This window comes from Parus major, chromosome 1 (assembly GCF_001522545.3).
Source record: "Parus major isolate Abel chromosome 1, Parus_major1.1, whole genome shotgun sequence".
In the NCBI taxonomy this organism is placed as follows: domain Eukaryota; kingdom Metazoa; phylum Chordata; class Aves; order Passeriformes; family Paridae; genus Parus; species Parus major.
This window is the reverse complement of record NC_031768.1, coordinates 85,405,210-85,428,077: the sequence shown is the minus strand read 5'-3', so window position 1 is coordinate 85,428,077 and position 22,868 is coordinate 85,405,210. Positions and strand designations below refer to the sequence as shown.

The following is a 22,868-nucleotide window of genomic DNA, read 5'->3' as shown; positions in this document are numbered from 1 at the left end:
GCTCATTTACAGGGGTCTTATTTAGAGGCTTCAGATATTCTACAGAGGAACTGGCTGATACTTAGACTGTTGGTGATAAGACTTACCAGAAATATATTTTTTAAAATCTTACATGGAGTTTTAGCCTTCTAAAAAGTCAAGTTGTTTTTTATTTTCCAGTGGAATTCTGTTGAATAATCACTTTTGCTCTCTTTTCTGACTCCAGCCCCTCCTGCTGCTGCTACTCCCTGTGTAGCTCATGTTTCTTGCTGCAGGAAACTCCCTGATCATCTCAGTGTGCTACTCTTCTGCTAAGAACTCTCTTCAGTCTCACTTCTCTTCCTCTTGGCTGATGAAAGCCTTCTCCAGTCCTTTCTCAGTCCTGCAATTCACTGCAGCTCATCTTTCTGCTGCTGGAAGATCTCCCTGGTTTTGCATGACCTCTTCAGCAGCCTTTGCCTCTCAAGTGTTGCCAGTGAACACTTCATCCATTCTGCTTCTGACTCTGCTTCTGACTTTCCTTCTGAAAGAAACTTGCCACCATAGATACCAGCTTCTAATCTAATAGTTGAGATCTGTTGGGAGCAACAAGTAGCTGGAAAGTTCATGTCATCAGAAGAAGAGAGAGCAATTTGCTTCAGTTTGTTTGCTAGTCTCTCTTGAAAGGAGAGGTGGTCAGGTCTGTAACCAGAATTGTTTCAGTGAGCTGCAGCTGCTCCTTCACTCCACTACCTCTTTAGGAGTTCAGGATACCGTAGCTTGCAATTATAACATGGCAACAAAAATATGAAAATACACGCATTACATTTCTGATGGTGGTAATAAAAGATTTACACTGTGAGTATGATTTCTGGGTGATTTCCAAATCCCAGTTTCCCTGGTCTCTGTGGTGTATCAGAGCTGTGCAGGGAGCCTGGTATTGAGATATTCTAGTACAAAGGCTGTGTAATGTAGTGAAATACAGTTTGGTTCTTTCTGTAGCCTGACTTAGTTTTCAATTCTTTCAGTGTAGATCTGGAGTCCATCTCAGCCTGAGCTCCTGGGTTCCTGTCGCCATGGAGACCGAAAGTGAGCAGAACTCCAACTCCACCAGCGGGAGCTCCAGTTCTGGAGGAAGCACCCGTCCTCAGATCTCACAGATGTCTCTGTATGAGCGACAGGCAGTACAGGTGAGACACGGGTATGCTCTGGGATGGCACTGCATCACTGGAAGGTGGTGGTGGTGAGCCCTCTTGTGTCCCTCTGCCTTCCTCTTGTGTTCTCTGTGTGTCAAGGTAGGACCATTCTCAGAGGACTGGCATTTTTTCATATTTAGAAATTCTTACGCTAGGCCTGATGTTTAGTTCTTTGTAGCCTGAGGCTTCATGTTTTGTAGGTTACTCCTTTGGTGTCCAGCCTCCTAGATGTAATCCGTACTGTGATCCAATAGATTGGTTTTAGCCTGCTGTTCTAGAGAAAATCAGTTTACCATCCCAGTTCCTCTATGCCCTCCATACACTAACTACACAGGAATACTTGTCTGCCTGTGTGAGCATGCACATCCTCAGATTCCTCAAGCTCATTAAAGTCTTGCAAGTGTGATTCCCACTGTCCTGGAATACACTTGTGATTCAATGTGTTACCAAGTTTGTAACTGTACCACAGATTTGGACATGCTAATCTGGTACCTGCTTTTTCATGTGATCTAGTGATGTTTTCAGGCTGTTACTTACTTCTTCATTGCTCTCTTCAATCATATTTCAACAGCATGCAATTTTTGACAATGGGTTTTCTTCTTTATCTAGGCCCTGCAGGCGCTCCAGAGACAGCCCAATGCAGCCCAGTACTTCCATCAGTTCATGCTCCAGCAGCAGTTTAACAGTGCCCAACTTCACAGCCTGGCTGCTGTCCAGCAGGTGAGTTGCCAAGAGGCAGAAGGAGAGGAGCTGGATCATTCTCTGAGGAAGATTCAGAGGTTCTGTTTTTATACAGGGCCTTATGCACCGAGTCATCCTGATCCCCGATGAGACTAAGAGTCCTTAAACACATTTAGAGTTAATACAGACAGCCAGTCAGGTGGAAGCCTGAAGCAAAGATTAATTTGGGTTTTTTTTGGGTACAGAGCAGGGGAAGATGAAATTTGGCATCCCCATCAAGGAACTTGAACTTCAGAGGCCTATGACTACCCCCTGCACCTTCTTTAAATAAAAGATGGGTGGTTAAATCAGCAGTGGATGCAGCAGTGTTTGCAAACTGTATTAAAGGGAACAGTGGGTTGTTAATTCTCTGAGAATAAACGTTTGTTTTTGCATGAAATTTCAGGCAGCATCCTCTGAAATTTCGGTCTTGGAACTTAGTAGCCATGTTTTCTTTACCAGCAGGAGGGTAAACCTGTCCAACTAGGAGGCTGTTTCTAATTGAGACATATACAGATCAATATAAATCAATATATTTTATGATGTATAATTGTTGAGTGACTTTTTTTTTCTTTATCAACTTTGCTCACCTACTAGACTTAATCATCAGTTCAAAATGGATTATGTGTGATATGAATACATTCTGTTTCTGTAACAACAGCTCAGTAGCTGTACTCCTTGGCAATTACTCCAGAATGTCATTGTTCTCAAAATTCCCGACTGCAGTCTTACAGTATAGAAGAAGTGGAATCCTCTCATCAGTTTTGCACAAATCTTAGTTACAAAACTAACTAAACTCACGCAGAGGAATTCCCATGGCATCAGAGAGGGGGAAATAAATCTATCAATGTTTATGTTCTTCCACAAACCATATGCTCTCTAATCTGAATTTTGTTACTTGGAGTGCTATCATTGCATTGCTACTAAACTGCCTAATTAGCCCAACAAATTGTTAATATTGCAGGGAACGTCTGTGTGTTAACAGTGGATTTCAGCATTGGGGTGAGGGTTGCAGTGTGTGGTATAATAAGCTGGGCAAGAGTAGTGCATGTACCCATGGGTGGAAGGACTTGAGGGCATACATTCTGAGGGTAAGGGGCTAGGTGTTCTGACAGAGTCAAATAATTGGGCTGGATTGAAAAATTTGTTCAGGCACTCATTTCTCTGCCAATCTCTCTTGCAGGCTACGATTGCAGCCAGTAGACAGGCCAGCTCCCCCAACACTAGCACCTCGCAACAGACCACCACCACCCAGGCTTCTGTAAGTAAAACTGCTTCCTCACACACATATCAAAGCCTCCCTCCCACTCCCCACCTTGTTCTGTCTCCTCCTTGTCTTTCAGGATGCACACAGCTTCTAGTAATCTGGGAATGAACAAGATACAGACAACTTTGAGGATTTGGGGTGCTGTTGTTATTGGTGGGGCTTGAGGAAACCAGATAATGTTTTTGGGTGGGAGAGGCCTCTTAGCTGGAAAGGTAGACATGGATCTCTGTTTGCTGAGGCTTTGGGGATACATTGTCATGGATTAGAAAAGGATCAGGAGTTGTAAGAAGGAGTTGTGAGCAGCTTTTGTCTTAGGCAGAGCAGTAGTTTGTTGAGTGAGAGGATGTCTGGTTTGTAGTGAGTGTTGAGGAGCTTGGATTTGCTCAGAGAATAGATGAGGTAGAGAAAGTTTTGTGGGGTTTTTTGCTTTACTTGGGAGACTGGAGAAAATGATGTATTTTTTTGGATCTCTTATTGCAGTTGCATGCTAACAGTGATTGTCAAGCTCAGCATACAAATGAGGTCAGTATCCAGGGCTTTGGCTAATTTAGATTGTGTAGCCTGTAGGACAAGCCCTCTAAGACAAGAACTTTCTTCTTCTTGGTCCCCTGTGGGATACAGGGAAAAAGTGTCTAATGTCTGTTCTGACTGTACCCCACTAAGCATATTTGTACTAATTTCTTGGCCTCCATCTCTTCATATGTGATTTGAAGCTTTTTTCTGTTCCAAGATCAACCTTGCCACCACCTCAGCTGCTCAGCTGATCAGTCGGTCCCAGAGCGTGAGTTCCCCGAGCGCCACAACGCTGACCCAGTCTGTGCTCCTGGGGAACACCACCTCGCCACCCCTCAACCAGTCACAGGCACAGATGTACCTTCGGGTAAGGGATGTGCATCAAAATGTGTCCTGACCATGAGCTCCCTTACCAGCCACTGCAGAGTTTTGCTGCTTGGGATTATCAATGCTTATGGACTAACCTAGCTTTAAGGATGTTGCAGTACATTTTAAAATTGCATGGGGAAGCCCTCATCCTTGAAACCACAAGTTTGATTCCAGGCTCAGCCTATGAGGTAGATGAGCTTTGTATTGTGTGGCTCAGGTGAGCATGTTAACAGCTGTGTGTGTCTCTGCTCTGCACAGATGTTAAAGGTTCCATAGTACTTCTCAATAGAGTGTAAATGTGAAATGTATGTCCTAGACTTGAATGTAGCTCACTCTTGAATAAAGCTACTCTTCTGGTTCAGTGCTGGAACAGATATGTGGTACATCTTCTACTGCTTGCTAAGCTCAGAGATGTAACTCAGAATTCAAGTAAGCCTAGACAAATAAATCAGTTTGAACAAATGTCATCCTTTTAATTGCTTTGAAGTGCAGCTAGGTAGAAAGCATTAGGCTTGACTGTGGAGTTAGTCTGGGGTTTGGTTACCTACTTGCAAAATACTTTCTGTTTTTCAGTTGACTTCAGATACAGATTTTAATCCCCTTCATTTCAAGCAGCACTAATCTTGGATGTATGTTTATTATCGCTGTTGTTTGACCAGTTCTGGATATACAGCCTTGGGCAGTCTGTGGGAGTTAGCCCAGGCCTATGTTTGATAGAAGAGTGCTTGTTTCCATAAGGAAGCTGTTCCAGTTTCCTCCTTCGGAGGGTTATGTTCAGTGTTACAGTGCAGGGAGGGTTGGTGATTTTGCAAGGTGTGATATTGCAGCCTAGTATAATCTTTTATAATAATCCTTTATAATCTGTTTCCTTGTGGTCTTTTTGTCTTCCTTTTTCTCTTCTACCTCCATTCCTTTCATTCCACATCACCTGATGCTCAACAGCCACAGCTGGGGAACCTGTTGCAGGTGAACCGGACCTTGGGCCGCAATGTGCCTCTCGCCTCCCAGCTCATCCTGATGCCCAATGGGGCTGTGGCTGCTGTCCAGCAGGAGGTACCACCCACACAGTCTCCTGGGGTCCACACAGACACAGACCAGGTCAGTGACCCCCCCCTCCCAGTATCCTCTCTTTCCCCTGCTTCTGCCACACCACACTCCGGTCTTTGTCTCAAGCTGTTCCTGTGTGCCAGATTAGAGCTATTTTTTATCCCCAGCCCATGTCCCTGTGCAGGCAGGAGATTTTGTCACCATGTTTTCACGTTTGCTTTTTGCCTCCAGAGATGAGATTAATTTCTGCTTAAAATTTCTGAGGTGATCACAGGCTGGATCAATCCCACCTTCTCAGTTTCTTGGTTGTGATTGTGTGAAAAGAACTCTGGAGTTTTATGTGCAGTTTTCTGTCACTCTGCAATTAAGAGTCTTTGCCAGAGGTAACATTCCTTCATCCAGTTGGTTCATTATTGTAAAGATGCCAAAGACTTGTCTGAAGCAATTTTTGTGAAGAAAAGTCAGCTGTGATCAAATTTTGGAGATAATGTGGCATTTGGAGCGGAAGTAAATATGGCAGCACTAAAATACAGAGTGAAGTTGGAAGGGGTGCGGGCCATGAGTAGACATGAGGGCCTGGGGCAGACAGGAGGCACAAAAATTGAAAAGGAATGACTAGTCTTTAAAAGGGGTATCTCAGTGCTTCTAGAGCCATGTTGAATTGTATCCTGCCAATGCCAGGGTATGGCAGGCAGGTCTGGAGTCTATCCCATGCCCTGGAGACAGATGGTGTCCCCATATCCTGTTCACAGAGTGCCATGAGATTTTTAATTCCCATCAGACATTAGGCAGAAGAGAGTTCAGGATAACGTGCCTCCTGGGGAGGGCTGTGCTGAGCTTTGTCCTGCAGTGTTAGCAGCTCCTCATACGAGATTTGAGGCATCGAGATTTGAGGCATCGACTCAGCCTGCATGCCAGCAGGGCGTGTTGCTTACGCGTAGTCTGTCACACTTCTGGCAAGCACCGTGTATAAAGCGAACGGGTTCTGTTTGGTGTGTGTGTCTCTAGGTGCAGAACTTGGCTGTGAGGAGCCAGCAGACCTCTGCCACTAACGCCCAGCTCCAAGGCTCTGCTCAGAAGACAGCCTTGCCAGGAAGCTCCCAGGCCTCGGGCTTACCGCAGGCCACCAGCACGGGCCAGACCATGGCGGTGGCCCAGGCCTCCTCCAGCGGGGCGGGCCAGTCCCTCAACCTGAGCCAGGGAGCAGCGGGCAGTAATGGTGTCTCCGGAGCTGTGGTGGCCAGTGGTGGGAGCCAGCCCTCAATGGGACTGAGCCAGAGCTCCTCGGCAGGTGCCGCTGGCAGTTGCCAGAGGAAAGGCACCGGGGTGGTTCAGCCATTGCCGGTGGCGGCTGCCCAGGCTGTGACTGTCAGCCAGGGGAGCCAGACAGAGACAGAGAATGCAGCTGCAAAGAAGGGTGACACAGACAGTGGTGGACAGCAAACGGTGGGCATGAACCTCACCAGGACCGCTACACCAGCACCCAGCCAGACTCTGATCAGCTCAGGTAAGTGCTCTTCTGTTTCTTTTTCTCTTCAGAATCATTGGGCCTTCACAAGAATGACATTTGGAAGCCTGGTGATAAAAGGCTTTCCAACACATCTCCCAGCTTCTGTCCTCTCAGACTTGTCTCAAGGGGTTATCCCTTTCTGTTAGCACAAGAAGTTGATTTAATCCCTCATGTCCTCTGCAAGTAAGATGTCAGTCATTTTGGAGTTGAATGTCTCAAACCATTGCAGTGGCTGCCTTATTTTTGTTGTTGTTCCCTGCTGCACTGTTGCTAACTGTTGTGCTCTGTTTTTTCTTACTCTGTTTTTCTATAGCAACATACACGCAGATCCAGCCACATTCACTGATCCAACAGCAGCAGCAGATCCATCTGCAGAAGCAGGTGGTGATCCAGCAGCAGATAGCCATTCATCACCAGCAGCAGTTCCAGCACCGCCAGTCCCAGCTCCTCCACACAGCCACCCATCTGCAGCTGGCTCAACAGCAGCAGCAGCAGCAGCAGCAAGCAGCATCTCTGACCCAGCAGCAGCAGCAGCAAGCTCAGCCTCTGCAGCAGCAGGCTCCCCCTCAAAACCAGCAGCAGGCACAGACCCTTGTGGTGCAACCTATGTTACAGTCCCAGCCACAGCATTTACAGCTCCAGCAGGACAGTCCGTGCCAGCCAGCCACCAAGTCACCTGTTCCTATTCAGTCAAAATCCCTGGTCACCCCCATCAAACCCCCTCAGCTTGGGCCTGCCAAAATGTCAGCAACACAGCAGCCTCCTCCACACATCCCAGTGCAGGTGGTGGGCACTCGGCAGCAGGGCTCAGGTCAAGCCCAAGCGCTGGGCTTGGCTCAGATTGCTGCAGCAGTGCCGACATCCCGGGGAATGCCAGCTGTAGTCCAGCCTGTTTCCCAAACCCATGCTGCTTCCCCATCATCATCTTCAGCTCCAGCATCCTCACAGGAAGCTCCCCCTCTCACCACAGGGGTGAATTTGGCACAAGTTCAAGGCACAGCCCACATGGTGAAGAGCCCAGCTTCCTCTCCAGTTGTGGCTCAGATGCCAGCAGCATTCTACATGCAGTCTGTCCAGTTGCCAGTAAGTGATACCATTGAGAAGGAGAATAGCATATGGATTCTCTTTGTTCATTCCTAGGACACCAATCGCAGTCCAGGCCCAGGTCAGTGGGATGGGATGGGTAAGGGGTTTGGGGAAAGGGATGTGGAGACTTTTTTACCCTCAAAACACTAATTCCAATCCAACCCCTGGGGTTATTGACTACAAGCATTTCTCTTCCACATTATCATCCAAAGGCATGCATGAAGTTAACAGGTGACACTCGGAGCCTGCCCCAGATGGGAGTGGGTGTCCACATCCCATACTGAGTATCCCATTTAACAGTTGGGTTTGGTTGACCTTGGCTGGCTGCTGGATGACCACCAGGTTGCTGCCTTATTACTCCCCCTTCAGAACATGACAGGAGGAGAAAAATACAGTGAAAACATTGTGGGTTGAGATAAGGATGTGGAAATCACTTTCCAAGTACCATCATGGGCAAAACAAATTCAGTTTATAGAAATTATTTTACTGCCAATTTAGTGTAGCATAATTGAACAAATGCAAAAAACACCTCCCCCTTCCTCACACGCTCAGCTTCACTCCTTACTCTTCTACCTCCTCCCCCTGAATGGTTCAGGAGGAAAAGAAATGGAATTTGTGGTCAGCTCATAAGGTTTTGTCTCTCCCTCATGGTTTTCCCTTGCTTTAGCATGGGGGAATCCCTCCCATGGGATAAGTCCCTCATAAGGTACTTCTCCATTGTGAGTCTTTCCCACAGGCTGCAGTTTTTCATTAACTGCTCCAGTGTGGATATTTCTGGGTTACAGATCCCTTGGTGTGTGGTACCAGCCACTGACTCTAGGCCTCAGAGGATCCCCTAGCAACAGGCCATGCTGTGGAAAATTCAAATTCCATTGGCCTTGTCTGTGCTGTTGTTAATTTTCCAGCTAGGTCCTACCTAAATCCCTGAGACAACAGCACTTTGCTAGCTCAGATCATGGAATCCTAAATAATTGGAGTTTAAAAGACCCCTAAGGATCATATCATTCCAACAGCCCTGCCATGGGCAGGGGCACCTTTCAGACTAGGTTGCTTTATCCAACCTTGCCTTGAACAACTCCTTAGCCAGTTGCCAAGACTATTTCTAAACTCTGTCTGCTTCTTCAGGAAGGTGTCACAGGATTTGTCTTGATTTTTAGAGCAGAGGGACAATTCTGCTCTTGGTGAATGTGTGTCCCCTACTCTTTCGACTCTCCATTGAAACTGGCCTGATTTATCCAGAAACCTGTTTGGAAACTGCTGGGTGAATGCCATTCCATTTCTTCTGCAATAATCCTTGATGTTCACACAGTGTCTTGGTCTTACACCAGTGTATCAACATGACTTGGGACGCCAGATCCTAGTCTGTAGCATGGTAGTGAGTCTTTTCAAGTTTTGTTCCTTGCTAGGCAAATGCTCCCAAGTAGAGGTGTGTACTGAGGCAGCTAGAGGCATCTCCAGACACATTTCCAGGCTGGAAATCAAGTATGATGGAGCAGGATGCTTTTCCTTTTTTTTTTTTTGTGGCTTGTTTTGTTTTTGTTTTTTTTTGTTGTTGTTTTGTTTTTGGTTTTTTTTTTTGGTTTGTTTTTAGATCTGGCTTGTTCTTTCCTTTGGAGCTTTTCTATCTACTTACGTGTTCCTCTTTATTCATGCAGGGCAAATCTCAGACCTTGGCAGTAAAGCGCAAGGCAGAGTCAGAGGAGGAAAAGGAGGAGCCACCCAGTGTCACCACACTCCTGCCTGCCAGGTCCTCTCCTGTAACAGACAGCCCCAAAAACATGGAGGAGAAGAGTGGCCTTGGAGGTGAGGTACAAAGGAGAGCTCTGCTTGTGTGTGCTACTGACCTGAAGTAGGTGGAGCAAAGGTAACTGACTCCTGTGCTGTTAACTTTCCAGATAATTCTGATACTGCTGCCACTGCAACCCCAAATGCCACATCAAGTGAAGGAGCCTCAGCCACCCCCACCTCTGCTTCCACCCCAAACCTGGCACTGGTGTCACGTCAGATGGGAGACTCCAAACCTCCTCAAGCCATCGTCAAGCCCCAGATCCTCACACACATCATTGAAGGCTTTGTCATCCAGGAGGGAGCAGAGCCCTTTCCAGTAGGGATTTTTTTGTTGTGGGGGAAAGAGGTGTAGCACTTTCTTGGGAGGGTGTTGGGCTTCCATCTTTGCATAGGAGTATCTTTCCCCATATTCCAATTCAGCATTTTTAGCCTGAGACACAGACAGTAAAGAGGAAGGGAAGGGAGGTGTCGTGAATGAAGCAAGGCATTAAGAGTTGTCATTAAAGAGAAAGGATTTGAGGGAGTAAAACAAGTATTGCAGCAACTGCTTACTCCAGTAGTCACCAAAGCAATAATTAACGCAGGAATTGTAAGGAGGCTGTCCTCTGTATGAGGGAAAGATGTGTTTTGAGCAGGCAGCAAGTGAAGTTGAGGTAAATAAGGGGAAATGGAGTTACATGGAACTGGATGTTATTCAAGGCAGATAGTGCTTGGGGATCTTTAAATGAACCAAGCCTTTGAGTCAGGAAGCAGGAATGACTTTTTTTAGCATCTCTCCTTCCCTATTAGGCTGAGAGATTCTTCTCAGTTGAATTTTGCGGTACATATACCTTGGCAGAGGGTGGTGGACACAGGGAATCCTTTACTGGTGGGTCAACTCATTCTCTCCGTATCCAGGTGGGTTGTTCTCAGCTGCTGAAAGAATCTGAGAAACCACTGCAGGGAGAGGCTCCTTCTGGCCAGAATGAAAACCTGTCCAGCAATTCTCTGGGAGAGGATAGCGCATCCATGGGTGAGTTTCAGGACCAGGAGGACTAGCTAGTGTTACTGAAAGTTCTGTTCTGTATTACTAACTTAATGCATTATGGACTTGTATCTCTTCCTGTTAGCTCCTTAGAGACTTGAGCTATGGAACTAAGATTTTTTTTTTTTTTTGAGTGCCAGAAGATTAACAATGCTTTTTTTTGTTGTTGTAAATAAGATCTAACACATCCCGTGTCATTAATAAGCGGGAGATTCTGAACTGTACCTGTCTTTAATGACTGTTAGGCTGTGAAGGATGTGTGGACAGAGCAGAGAGTGCAGTGATGCACTTTCACAGCCTTGTAGGATGTGAGGAATATGCTATTTTTTGCTTGTTTCATGAAGTGGTACTGACCAGGAGAAAAAAAAAAATGCTCTGTTCGATATCCTAGGGTCCTAATTAAGTGGAGCTTGTGCTTCTCTTTTCCCACTTGTTTCCCCAAGCTACCTACTTATTAGATTCAGTAGAAAATAGTGCTTGGAATCTGTCTGCTCAGAAGATGAGCAGCAGAATGGGGAATCATTGGGTGTGTGATGTGCTTCAGATTACCAACTGGTGTGTATCTCTGTATCTCACTAGAGCTTGACAAGAAGGCAAACTTGTTGAAGTGTGAATATTGTGGGAAGTATGCCCCAGCAAGCCAGTTCCGTGGCTCCAAGAGGTTTTGTTCCATGACCTGTGCTAAAAGGTAATAACAGCAAGATGTAATATTCCTTATCTCTGACTACATATTTGCTGGAACTGAGCATGTGCCCCTTCTCCAAGTAGTGTACCACCTTTCAGTACATCTAATCCTCCTTCTGTGGCATGTACTGGCCACAGCGATCCTTCAGCACTATAAGCAATTTGTAAATGTTTCTAGGTCTGGAGAGGTGTGGATGTAATGCCAAGTATAAACAAGATTTCTGGCTTGCTCAGAAAATGAAGTGGGAAGGGGGAAATTCTGGGGCTATAAAGAACCTCTCTTCAGAGAAATGTGCATTTGACTGACTAAATAAATGCATACTGGTGACTAAATAAATGCATCTGATGCATTGGTACTAGACAAAGACACAAGGGAGCACTAGGGAAAAAAACTGGGGAGAAGTTAGACTAGCCCTTGCTGCCTCCTGTTGATAGCAGAGTGCTTGTTATGGGTCTTTTTTCCCTTAGGGGAATGACTTAGTTGACCTTTCAGATGTTAGATCAAGACTCTGGTGTCTAAATATTGCTTGTGTCAGAAGTCTGGACTGGTTCCTTCCAAGGGGACGTCTTAGAAGGAGGAGGAACAGGACTTGATGGTAAAGAGGAGTCTTATCCCCATCTAGAACAAGGAGAAGTAGTAGGTTTAGATAGTTGCTGCTTTCTAACTGCTGCTCTGTTTCTTCTTACCTGAGGTACAATGTCAGCTGCAGCCATCAGTTTCGGCTGCAGAGAAAGAAGATGAAGGAATTCCAGGAAGCCAACTATGCCCGCGTGCGCCGGCGGGGACCACGGCGCAGCAGCTCTGAAATCGCCCGAACAAAGATCCAGGGCAAGCGCCACAGGGTAAGGACACAAACCTGTCAAGGCAGGTCTGTGTAGACTTTGTCCCTGCTGGCTGTACCACTTTGGTGGTACCACAGTGGATGCAGTCGTACAGGATGTGTCAAGGGCACACCGACACGCTTGTTACACAAGGTACAGGGAGCTGTTCAAATCCCTCTTGGACTGCAGGAAGTGCATTCATGTTTGTACTTGTTCTGTGCACTCTGTGTTCATTTCTGTGTGCATCTTGAAGGTCTCAGTGAGCGAGATCAACTGACAGCCTTGGCAGAAAACAATCTCCTTTTCCCATTTGATCAGCAGTTTTTCCCATGAATGACTTGAATTGGGCTATAGAAGAATTGAACGAGCCTCAGTTCTGATGTGAGGGAGAGGGAGCTCTTGTGTCAGCTGCCCCTGGACCAACAGCCTGAGACAGTTGTTCCAGACTGTTGGGACAACTTCTGCTGTTCCCAATGTCTTGTTTTGCAACTTGTAATTGTGAATTTCTTACAAAAACCCTTTTCTTTTTTTTTTTTTCTTTCTTTCCTGTGGGTTTGTAGGGCCAGGAAGACTCAAGTCGAGGCTCTGATAACTCCAGCTATGATGAAGCTTTATCCCCTACATCTCCAGGACCCCTGTCAGTTAGGGCCAGTCATGGAGAGAGGGACCTGGCAAACTCTAATATGGCCCCCCCTACCCCAGATCTACATGGCATCAACCCAGTCTTCCTGTCCAGCAATCCTAGTCGTTGGAGTGTGGAGGAAGTGTACGAGTTCATTGCATCATTGCAAGGTGAAGATCCTCTCCTGCACTCCTGTGATCCAGTAGCATGGGGAGATTGGGCTCTCTTTCTGGAAAGAAAATGGTGTCAGTGGTGCCTACTGCTTTTGAACATGTTTCTGAATTGGAGTAGATCGTAGAGAGGAATTCTCAAGATTTATTTCTCAAATAGCCTGTGTGCTTAAGGAGACTGTGGACTAGAGGGGGGAAAAGGAAAGGGGTTGGTTAGATTCCTAGCTTGTTTTTCTGTACCTGCCAGAGCTGCAGAGTAGGAATGAGGGGAGTGCCCAATGCGCACATCTTTCTCACTGCTTTTTTTGTTTGCTTCACAGGGTGCCAGGAAATTGCTGAGGAATTTCGGTCACAGGAAATTGATGGTCAGGCCCTGTTGCTTCTGAAGGAAGAACATCTCATGAGTGCTATGAACATCAAGCTGGGACCAGCTCTCAAGATCTGTGCCAAGATCAATGTCCTCAAGGAGACCTAAGCATTCTGAAGCCAGAGGTCTCACTTTTGCTCTGACCCCAGGGCAGCTGCCAGATTTGGAGCATCCTGCTAGGGTGGGGGGGGAAGAATGGGACAGTCCGCTGTGGTCTTGCATTCAAGAAGAATGAGAAGGAATTTAACTGATTGAAACTGCCATGCACAAGCCCATCTCTCGGTCTCTTAATGGTGCTACAAGGTTGAGGAAAACTGCCACCTGGGGCCTTTAAACAACTTTCCTTCTTCCTGATTTTGAATATGCCTCCCCTGAACACACCACACAAAGATGTTAAGGGGATCTCTTTCTGTCTTAAAAGACTGCTGAAAGGGAACTGCTCTCAACCTTTTTTTGCCACAGCAGGTCTGCTCGATCTTAGCTTTGAATATCATTGCCAGAATTCAAGGCATAGGAAGAGCTGGCCCCACATGGACATTGGGACCACCTGTGCTTGGAGCTTTTATCAAGGAGAACTAGGAAATTGCAAGTGACAGAGGTGACAAACAAGAACTTGAGCAAAAGGGGCTGCTGCTTTTCCACGTTTAAAGATACCTAGGCTGCTCATGAACTGGGTTTAATAGCCATTCCAGCATGCATACCAAACTTGAAGGCCTGTGGCAATAGGAGCTGTCTTGTCTTCACTCTGCATGTCTACAGGAGACAGTAAAGCTAAAGTGTTATGGCAGCTATTCACTCCAGGTGCTCCTCTCAGAACCAGTCAGAGGATTTTTCCTGAGTACTTATGACAAAGTGATGGGAAACTCAAAGGGGAGGGGATTGTTTTACATTAGGGAATCTTGCAGCACTAGGTTTGTCTTCCCATTGTGCTAGAGCATAATTTACAGATCCAAAGCAGTCTCCAGAAGCACCAAGGCTCTTCATGAAAGGGGCTGGGGTTTTGTTTTGTGTGTTTTCTTACCAGTTTGTATTCTTTTCTTTTTGTGTCTGTCTTCATTATCCTCAGGAGAGCTTACGGGACAAAATTTAGGCTGGCAGGATTGTACTGCTTGCCTCAGGCCTTTTTAATTTTTTTTTTTGGTTGTTTGTTTGTTGTAAAACAAATATTTCTCAGTTACAAGATACCAAACACACACCCTATAAGAACTGAATACTAATCTTTTAATGTGACTTCTCATTTCTGAAGGGTAGAATTTATGTTTTAGGCTGATTTTTCTGCTACTCAGCCCCTCCAGGTTTGGTATGGGGTTCTATGATTTTTTTATTTTTTTTTTTAAGAACCAAATGTGGTATTCTGCAGTTTTGTAGCCAAATTGCCAAAGGTGAAAACCTGGGCAGAGTTATTCTCTTCCACAAGCACCTCTGCTTCAAACAGGCAAAATACCTGAAGGAGTTGCACAAACTGTGAAGAGGTAAGTGCCCTCTAGAGCCAAATACCTGAAAGCAAGATGGTGTTATAAACCATGTATCTCAGCTTTTCTGTTTTCAGAAGTTTCACATGACTATTTGAGTGAAACATAAGACTGTTCTCTGTGTTAAGCACCTACTGTTGCAGGAAAGCTGTAATAGCATGGGAGAAAGCCTAATAGCATAGGTAGGAAAACATTAGAGATCTTTGAAATGGGCTCTTTCTTGACCCCTGTTAGAAAAAGAGGAAGGAAAATGCTTAGTAGATGGATAAAATGTGGCAGCAGCTTCCTAGTCTTAACTGTGCTGCTGAATCTCACTTCTGTGATGTCCCCGTTCATGTGAGAAGACTTCTGAGGCTTTGCGAATGCAAATAGGCCCAAAGGAAGCTGCCCATGCTTGCTTGCACCCTGGTACAGTTTGGTCTGATGTAAACTGGGGACAAGGGAGGGGGAGGTTAGAATCAGCAGTGAGCAGAGGAAGGCTGCCCTTAAACCATTTTATCCTTAGCGGGCTGGGTGTGATAAAACTCCTGTTTAGTTTGACCCTTGGCAGGGTAGGCAGGCAGGTAGCCTGCCACTGTTACCAGCTACTCCTGAGGACTGGATTTTATTTCAGTCAAATGGGAAGGCTTCACTTCTTCATTTCATGTTCAATGTTCTTAATAAAAAAATGCTTAATCAGGCTTTGCACGTCTGGCTGCTTTTTAACCCTTACCTCAAGTGTTTGGAAAGTACAAACTTTATCACTAAGTAATTTTTGACTGCCATTGCAGTAGAAAAATAGAGCGTAATCCATCCATCCATAACTACCCGAGCCTCTACAGTTTCAGTTTTGAAAGATGTGGATAGCCTTCCCTTGTAGGCTGGAGAGGACCTGGAGTAAAACAAGGTGGCAGCAAAAACCATGAACTAAAACAAAAAACATGTTCCATTACTGGTATGGGTTCAGGAACAAGGCACCACACACTAAGGACCCTTTACTTTCGGGTGAGAAAGACGCTCTGGCACCAAAGCAAGTTCTTCCTACATCAGCACAACACTTTACCAGATTTTTTGGTCACTTTATTTTTGAAAGTTGTGTTTTGTACAAAAAAAATTACCTTAGACACCACCATGAAAACAGTAACAGACTTTACTGACTTCCTATTTTTCCCATGTTACGAGAAGGATTGAGACTGTAACAAAAGTCAAAGAAAGCAGGAATTGCTTGCCCACTCCAAACCCAGAAAGAAAGCAGGGCCACCCCTTTTCTCTCAATGTCTTAAAAATACATGAACCTTGTCTGTACTCTGCTGTTAACATAGTAGTTATTCACAGTCTGTGCCCCCCGGACTGAGGGCAGTTCTCTGCCAGTCTACAGTAGGGTAGAATAGGATTGCTCAGAGTAGCCTCTCAAATAAAAAGCAATTCAGAATCGAGGTGCAAAGTTCCTGAAGGTTCCCATTAAGTCTGCAGCTCAACTGTACCTGCTTTTCACCAGGACCCAAAGAGGTCTTTCTCACTCCCAGCCAGTGGCAGTATGTTAAGTACCATCTGCACAGGGCAAGTGTCTTAAGACTGGCTTGCACCATGCTTAAGGGGACAGTGATTTATGAAAGCTGGCCGTGTAAGAGTCCCTTATGCAGTTCTCAGTGTTAACATTCTTAGCCCAGGCTTCCATGGTTCATTTGATACAAAAATAAATTCTGACGGCTTTGTAGGAAAACCCTCTCCAAAACAAGGAACTTCTGGGGAACATGAAATCACAATACTGACAGTGACTGAGGTGTGTGGGCAGTCACTTCAGGAAGATTATGTCAGAACTCAAGTGGCAGCTACCTGTCTCATTTTGTCTTGATGTCGCTTTCAGTTTAAGCAAACGTTCCTTGTCCTTAGCAGCACATCTTTTCCTTTTGCTTCTCACTGATTGAGAAGACTGAGTCAATATTTTGACTGAAGTCATGTGACTCCATTTAACTCCTATGTTTTTTTAGCAGTACCCCTCTCCAGTCTGAGAGGATGGCATGCATCCCTTTACAGCTGTTGAAGGAAACTGAGAAACTGTACTTGAGAAGTACACACCACTCTGCCATTAGGAAAACGAAAGACTGCAGAGGTGCTAATGCCTCTTCACCCCCAGAGTCTGGCATAGAGCACTCTGTGCCAGTTACGCTATATAACATAAAGAAAGAAATGCAGAAGCTAGAAGAGCTGAAGATGCATTCAAAGGAAAGTAATTCCAGTGTCTTACAGATCCTGTAAACCCTAGGGAAAAAATTAAAAAGACACAAAATATCCCTTTTACAGTGTCAGCTGTTTTAACCCATAGCTTTTTTCCCGTTCTGCACCCATCCATGCCTCTTTTTTCCTCTTAGTGATGTACCTCCCATTCCTGCTCAGTGGTGAACACTCATTGTTTTCTGCTCAACTGTCAATTCTTCTCCCCTGAGCTCTGCTGCAGTTTTAAAACCTAAGCCAGCATTGTATTTATAAGACATGCCATTAGGAACCAGTGCTGTTCACATCCTGAGGCATCCATGGGACTTGACACACTGGAGACAGCAGAAGCAAACAATTTAAAGAAAATCAGAAGTGAGAGAAGGAGAACTGGCTGGGAGGCACCTGGCTAAACAAGCACTGGGGAGATGGGGAGAAAAGATCTTGGTATGGAAAGCCTATCACATGGGCAGCAAGTGGTCATCCCGTTCTTCTGACTCCTCTCCCAGCTGGTCATCCCCCACGCCGCGGTACGCGGCTGGCGCGTTCCGGGGCTTGGATCGGCACACAAAGTCACAGCCATCCTACGAGCACAGGACACAGCACCAGCATCAGACTGTTTGCAGCTGACTCAGCATCCAAACCAAAGCAGCTCCTGCGATTTCTCTTTGGCTAAGAGATTATGCCTATCCTTGTGCTACCTGAAACAGCTCTCCAAAACTTGACATATTAACATCCTACTCAGTCTTAAAAACTCTGGACAGTTATGCAGCAACATCAGGCCAAGGCAAGTATGAAGGATAAATAGCACTGCCCACCATGACCAAGGAAAGATCTCACCAAGTCCGAAATAAGCATTTCACAGTACCCAGGTGAACATTTTTACCTGAAAAGTATTAACTCCCGAGGAGCACATGTTCTAGTTTATTATGTAGCAGGACAGAGGTGGGTAATTAGTCCCAGCAAGGATTAAAAAATGGCATACTCAGGAAACAGATACCCTCTTCTTCTGCTTCAAGGTACTCCACCCTGATGGTAGGTCTACCCAAAACACAGAGTCAATGCCATTTTCTCCTAACATGGGCCAGTTATGGGCCAGGCTGAGAATACATAAGAATTTTTACTCACCGCCACCAAATTGCCCAAATCTTGCCAGAAGGCAAAGTGAGGAATCTGCTCCATGCCCTTTGCTCCCACAATGAGGCGCTGGTAGAGGAAGCCACCAATAATGTATACTGCAATCAGTGACACAAACCTAAAAGGAAGAATTAAAAAAAAAAAAAAGGAAAATCAAAGCTGAGAAAATCCTACAGAAAATCTCTTCCAAGCCAGCTACCTGCCTCACATTAGCATTGGAACAATGCTAGCACCATTCAAGAATAGAGCTATAAACAGAAACCAGACCATAAAAGGTCCCCAAGTTATCAATCTGCTTGTATAAATCTTTTAGCAGCATTATGTGAAGTAGTGCCTCTAAGCATAAGCACAGAAAATGAGTCAAGACTCCTGGTCTGAGTTCCCAGCTCTGGCAAAGAGCCATCATACAATTTAGGAAGTCAAATCTCCCATGCTTCAGTGCACTTGTCTGTAAGCTATGAAGGAAAATGTTTACTGGGAACAGACCAGCCCTGCATCATGCCTTGTGCAAGAGCTTTTGTCCAAAAAGCTCAGAGGCACAGTAGCATCTAACGGTGTCTGTGGGAAAGTATACTGCAGTAATTTAGTCTTACTATAGCATTTGCTATGTTTCAAAAAAAACACTGGAGATTATGACTCAGGCACAAGCAGCTCTTCAAATGACTCACGTGATCAGGAGAATGGAGCCAACGCTCAGGTGGGAATTCTCAGCTGGACAAGCCACACTGCTGTCCATTTCAAAGAGGTAGAAACACTCCTGCTCCTTTTCCCGCTCTTCAGAAATAATGCTGAATGAACTCTGCAATTTGGGAAAAGTAAAGTCATGTGAAAACATGCCCACGCACACTGAACTCCACCAGGAGACAGTTTTATCACTCTTGGTGCAGCTGGGCACCAGACACTGGAGGCCAGCTCACTGTCCCCTCTAAACCCTTCTGCCCACAACCAAGCATTGGTCTGGGAGCCTCCTGATGCTCTCTCACCCCAGGTGTCACTCACCGCTGTAACTCCCCGCTTGCATGAAATCATTATCACAGCTCGCCTCTTCTCACCACTGCAGTGCCTGCCATATGAATCACCTCCTTTATAAATCAGCATGATCCAGTCACCTGCCAGGAGAGAAACAATACAGGCTACAAATCCAGATCAGGAGGTAAAAGGCAGCTACTGAGTAAGCAGTATATCGAGTGGAATCGTACTTCCATTGAAGACCTGGGTTTCATTGATTCTTCCTATCACCGTGGTCTTTCCATTCTGTCTATCTGTTTGCACCAGGCCACCAAAGTCGTGTGAGGTGCTGTTGACCTCCCTGCACACCCTGAAATGGTAGATGTAGTTTTCTGTTTTGCCTTTTTCCACAGTCACGTTAAACCTGCAGAGGACAGAAGAGACAGCCCACTGGATTACAAAGAACACTTGGAGCAGTGGGCATTTCTGCCAGTCAGGGACTAACAGGGGGAGTCCATCCTGCAGTCTGACCCAAACCTTCCCTTCCCCTTGGCTCACTGTGCAGCCCCGAGGCCTGCAGGGTGTTGTGCTGTACCTCATGTGGCTCAGGGGCTCCAGTTTCTTCAGCAGGGCTCTCTCCATCTGCGACTCACTGCTCTCATCACCAATCACATCACAGCTCCTCTCTTCTGACTGCTCGGCCCCCGCTACAGCCAGGGCCATAAAGACCAGCAGCAAGGCAGAGGTATGGCAAGGTGGTGACATCCTGGACACATACCACAGAGAACACAGAGGATTATCTTTGCAAAGGATTACTTTCAGCCCCCTGCAAACTAACTTCATGGTCATGGAGTCAATGATTAGCCACTTCCTCAGTCCTGACTGCAAAAAGGAGAAGCTGAAATCTAGAAACAACACAGTTCACAAGAGACACTAAATCTGAATCTCTTGTGCAGCCAAAGACAATTCACTGGGCCGATTTGGGGCTCTTTTCTGAATTTGCCTTGAGACCACAAAGTTTTTCTGCTGAGCACATTAATTAACTGCCAGAGCAGAGTCCAGCAGGCTGAATACTGGAGTAAATTTCAGGCATAATTCACTGTTTGTTATGGTGTTGCACTGAGAAGCCAGTCAGCGGAAAATTATTTATGAGGCCTCTAATCAATCGTCTTCACAGCTCTCATGTAAAGAGCTTGCAGGGAAGAGCCACTGTGATTAGTCAAGCTCTGTTTGTTCAAGTGCCTTAATCTTTATAATGATCTTTCCAGTACTCCTTTTTCCAAGTACTCCAAAATCTGAAAGACATTAATAATGTTAAACTGCAACTTCACAGAACAGTTTCTTCCTTTCCTTTCTTTTCCTTCCCAGTTTACACCATGGAAAGAGGAAAGCAAGGCATCCTATGTAAGATCCAACCAACGAGGCAGTAATGAAGTTGATAAGAACGGTAATAACAATAACATCAACAATAATCTGTAAGATTGGGCTTTCATGTTAAAATCACATATGAAATAGTCAATGATGGCAAAAGCCAAACAGAGCAGTGCAACATATCCCCCTCTGCTTCTTGTCCCACAGATTTTGGTAAAGCTCCAGCCACTGGTGGAAAGCAGACCCTCCATTAAATAAGCACCTGGCTGCAGGTGGACACAGAGCCTGTTTGACTGAACACGATGATTTCCCCACAGCCCCGCAGAGTCCACCGCGACAGCTCACAGATGCTCGCCATGGGGCACCAAAAGAAGGTCAGGAGTGCAGAAATCACAGAACAGGTAAGGCTGGGAGGGACTACAGGGTGTGACCAAGGGAGTCACTTGGCCCAACTTCCCTGCCCAAGCACGGTCATCCTAGAGCACACGGCACAGGATTCCGTCCAGGCGGTTCTGGAATATTTCCAGTGAGGGAAACTCCACCACCTCCACGGGCAATCTGTTCCAGTGTGCGGTCACTGAAATGAGGAAGCCCGTGACACAAGGGCTCGTGACTGCTCTCTCCCGAAGCCAAAATCAGGACCTGCCCTCGGCCCTAGACACGGCTTTTCCCGGGAACCTGCTGCGCTGCGCTGGGAGCGGCCCGGCCGGGCCTCTCCAGCCTGGGGCCGCTGCCGCAGACCCGCCCGGGACGGAGCGCGGCTTCGCCCCGCGGCCTCGCTGTGCCCCGCTGCCCAGCTCCCCGGCCCCGCGCACCCACCTGCGGCCGCCCCGGGACCAGGCGCCGCCGCCCACAGGGAAGAGAGACCCGCGGCTCACGCGCATCCCATGCCGGGCGGCCCGGGCACCACAGGCACGGGCGACACCGGCCTCCTCCGCGTCCCGACCGGCTTCCTCGCCCGCCCCGCGAGCCGGAAGCCGGGAAGAGCGTGGCGGAACTGGCGGCCGGCGCCAATGGGAGCGCGGGAGCGGCCGGGATCGCCCGCCCAGGAGCGCTTCGGAGCGAATCGTGCGCGGCGGGGGAAAGGCGGGCGGGGCCGGGGCGCCATCGGTCACGCCCACTTCCTCTCCGTCAGCCAATGGGAGATGAGTCTAGTGCGGAGGCCCCGCCCCCATTCGCATTTCTGCCAATGACCGGCGAGGGCGGGCAGAGAGGAGGAGGCATCCGGGCGCGGAGTCGCCGCCGAGCGCGGTGCCTGAGGGGGCCGCACTTCCAGTGTCGAGGCGGCGGGAAACTGCGGGCAACAGCCCGAGGATTGGGGATCGCGGGGCTCCCGGCTGCAGATCAACTCACCCAAGTGCTCTCTGCTTGTCCCTCGCTGAAGTCGCGCTCTCTCTCCTCTCCTGTGGTCCGCAGCACAGGAGCAGCCGCAGGCAGTGGTCGCATCAGCAGGAATGAAAGGCTTCCCGGCATCACCCTTCCTTGCTCCCGCTGCCGGAGGCGGTAGCAGTCCCTCTGTCGCTGGGATTTGCCATCCCCACCAGCTGCCTCCAGAGTGACTTGTACGAGCAAGGGGTCGCGGCCACTTCACAAACCTGCTTTGTAGCCTCGATCCTTCTGATTTTGTCCCCACTTCGTGTCTCTGGTGGATTCTTTCCATGTTTTGTTGTTAGACTTTGGGATAAAGGACCTCCGCAACTCCCGTAGGCTTTCCCGCTGAAGAGGATTTTCAGGTCCGGCACACAAGTTTAGTGTGCTTGAGCATCCTGGATGTCATTAATAAAGCTATAAATGTGAGATATGAGACTGGCCTGTTCAAAGGACATCTCTCTCCTTTTGGTGTGCTGCCAGAGCACATCCACTTTCCAGGAGACTGTTACTGGAAAGGACAGATGTTGTTTGCCAGAGTTCTGAGGCTTTTGCATCCTGTAGTTAAGAAAGAAATGCTGCATTTAGTGAATGCACCAACATGCTGGAAAAGGTACTTGTTTGAGAGAAATTTGGGAGGTTTCCCCATGGTACACTGCTTCAGTAGTGAAGAACTGGGGAAGATGTGCTGCTGCATCCTGGAAAACTGATCCGTTTAGTCCTGCTGTGACTCCACAGCCACAGAAGTCAGATTTATTTACTCACACTTAGATAATAACTGAGAGTTGCCCTCACACCTTCTGCAGTGTGATCTTTCTCTCTACTTCCTGTCCAAAGAACTCAACTTACTGCTGATATTTGAAAAAAAAAAAAAAAAAAAAAAGGAAAATCACATTAAAACAGAGCTCTTAATTCTTTGTCACCAGCTTTCACTTCTCCAGTTCTTCACAAACAGTGCTGTCTTTGTGGTCACTCTTGGCCAGCAGGCAGCCTGGGCACCTAAAAAGTGACAGAACTGGCAGGAGAGACAACTTTACTCCAAAGTATGACAGAACATGGTCATACTGGAGAGAATTTACCAAAGAAACACAAAGCGGGGACAAAATCAGATCTGGACTTAAGCTGTGTCTGAATCCTGTTAGTTACTTTTCAGCTATACAGATTGTACTCCCTGCTAAACTCTCCCTTGTGAGTATAGCAAATTCTCTCTCTTTAGATTTCTCTATTATTCATTTG

At 46.8% G+C, this 22,868-nt stretch overlaps 2 protein-coding genes across 4 annotated transcripts; one reads left to right on the top strand and one right to left on the bottom strand.

Annotated features, from left to right (window-relative positions):
• Positions 1-449: 449 nt before the first annotated feature.
• On the top strand, positions 450-15,296 carry PHC1 (polyhomeotic homolog 1). 3 transcript variants are annotated; one of them, XM_015619526.3, is made up of 15 exons: positions 466-1,148; positions 1,764-1,874; positions 3,058-3,135; positions 3,622-3,663; positions 3,872-4,021; positions 4,966-5,121; positions 6,079-6,577; positions 6,894-7,663; positions 9,322-9,469; positions 9,562-9,770; positions 10,352-10,466; positions 11,058-11,166; positions 11,855-12,005; positions 12,545-12,776; positions 13,097-15,296. In XM_015619526.3, the coding sequence occupies exons 1-15, from the start codon at positions 1,035-1,037 to the stop codon at positions 13,249-13,251; spliced, it is 3,039 nt and encodes a 1,012-aa protein (XP_015475012.1). In that variant the 5' UTR covers positions 466-1,034; the 3' UTR covers positions 13,252-15,296. The 3 variants fall into 3 exon arrangements, with proteins under 3 accessions (XP_015475034.1, XP_015475012.1, XP_015475003.1); XM_015619517.2 differs by lacking the exon at positions 3,622-3,663 and having other exon boundaries at positions 1,003-1,148; XM_015619548.2 differs by lacking the exons at positions 11,855-12,005; positions 12,545-12,776; positions 13,097-15,296 and adding an exon at positions 11,656-11,848 and having other exon boundaries at positions 450-1,148.
• Positions 15,297-15,652: 356 nt separating this feature from the next.
• On the bottom strand, positions 15,653-21,253 carry M6PR (mannose-6-phosphate receptor, cation dependent). The gene is made up of 7 exons (XM_015619561.3): positions 21,084-21,253; positions 19,489-19,659; positions 19,145-19,317; positions 18,945-19,054; positions 18,614-18,744; positions 17,937-18,063; positions 15,653-17,392 (listed from the first exon to the last, which is right to left on the bottom strand). Exons 1-7 carry the CDS (start codon positions 21,146-21,148, stop codon positions 17,270-17,272), a joined length of 900 nt encoding a protein of 299 aa, XP_015475047.1. The 5' UTR covers positions 21,149-21,253; the 3' UTR covers positions 15,653-17,269.
• Positions 21,254-22,868: the final 1,615 nt, after the last annotated feature.

Excerpts from the sequence above, each read along its gene's own strand:
- PHC1 (XM_015619526.3), top strand. The coding sequence starts at position 1,035 with ATGGAGACCGAAAGTGAGCAGAACTCCAACTCCACCAGCGGGAGCTCC. Across the intron at positions 1,149-1,763 it reads ATGAGCGACAGGCAGTACAG|GCCCTGCAGGCGCTCCAGAG; the intron begins GTGAGACACGGG and ends TTCTTTATCTAG. Across the intron at positions 9,470-9,561 it reads GGAGAAGAGTGGCCTTGGAG|ATAATTCTGATACTGCTGCC; the intron begins GTGAGGTACAAA and ends TTAACTTTCCAG.
- M6PR (XM_015619561.3), bottom strand. The coding sequence starts at position 21,148 with ATGCGCGTGAGCCGCGGGTCTCTCTTCCCTGTGGGCGGCGGCGCCTGG. Across the intron at positions 18,745-18,944 it reads GCAAGCGGGGAGTTACAGCG|AGTTCATTCAGCATTATTTC; the intron begins GTGAGTGACACC and ends CCCAAATTGCAG. Across the intron at positions 18,064-18,613 it reads GGCTCCATTCTCCTGATCAC|GTTTGTGTCACTGATTGCAG; the intron begins GTGAGTCATTTG and ends TCTTCCTTTTAG.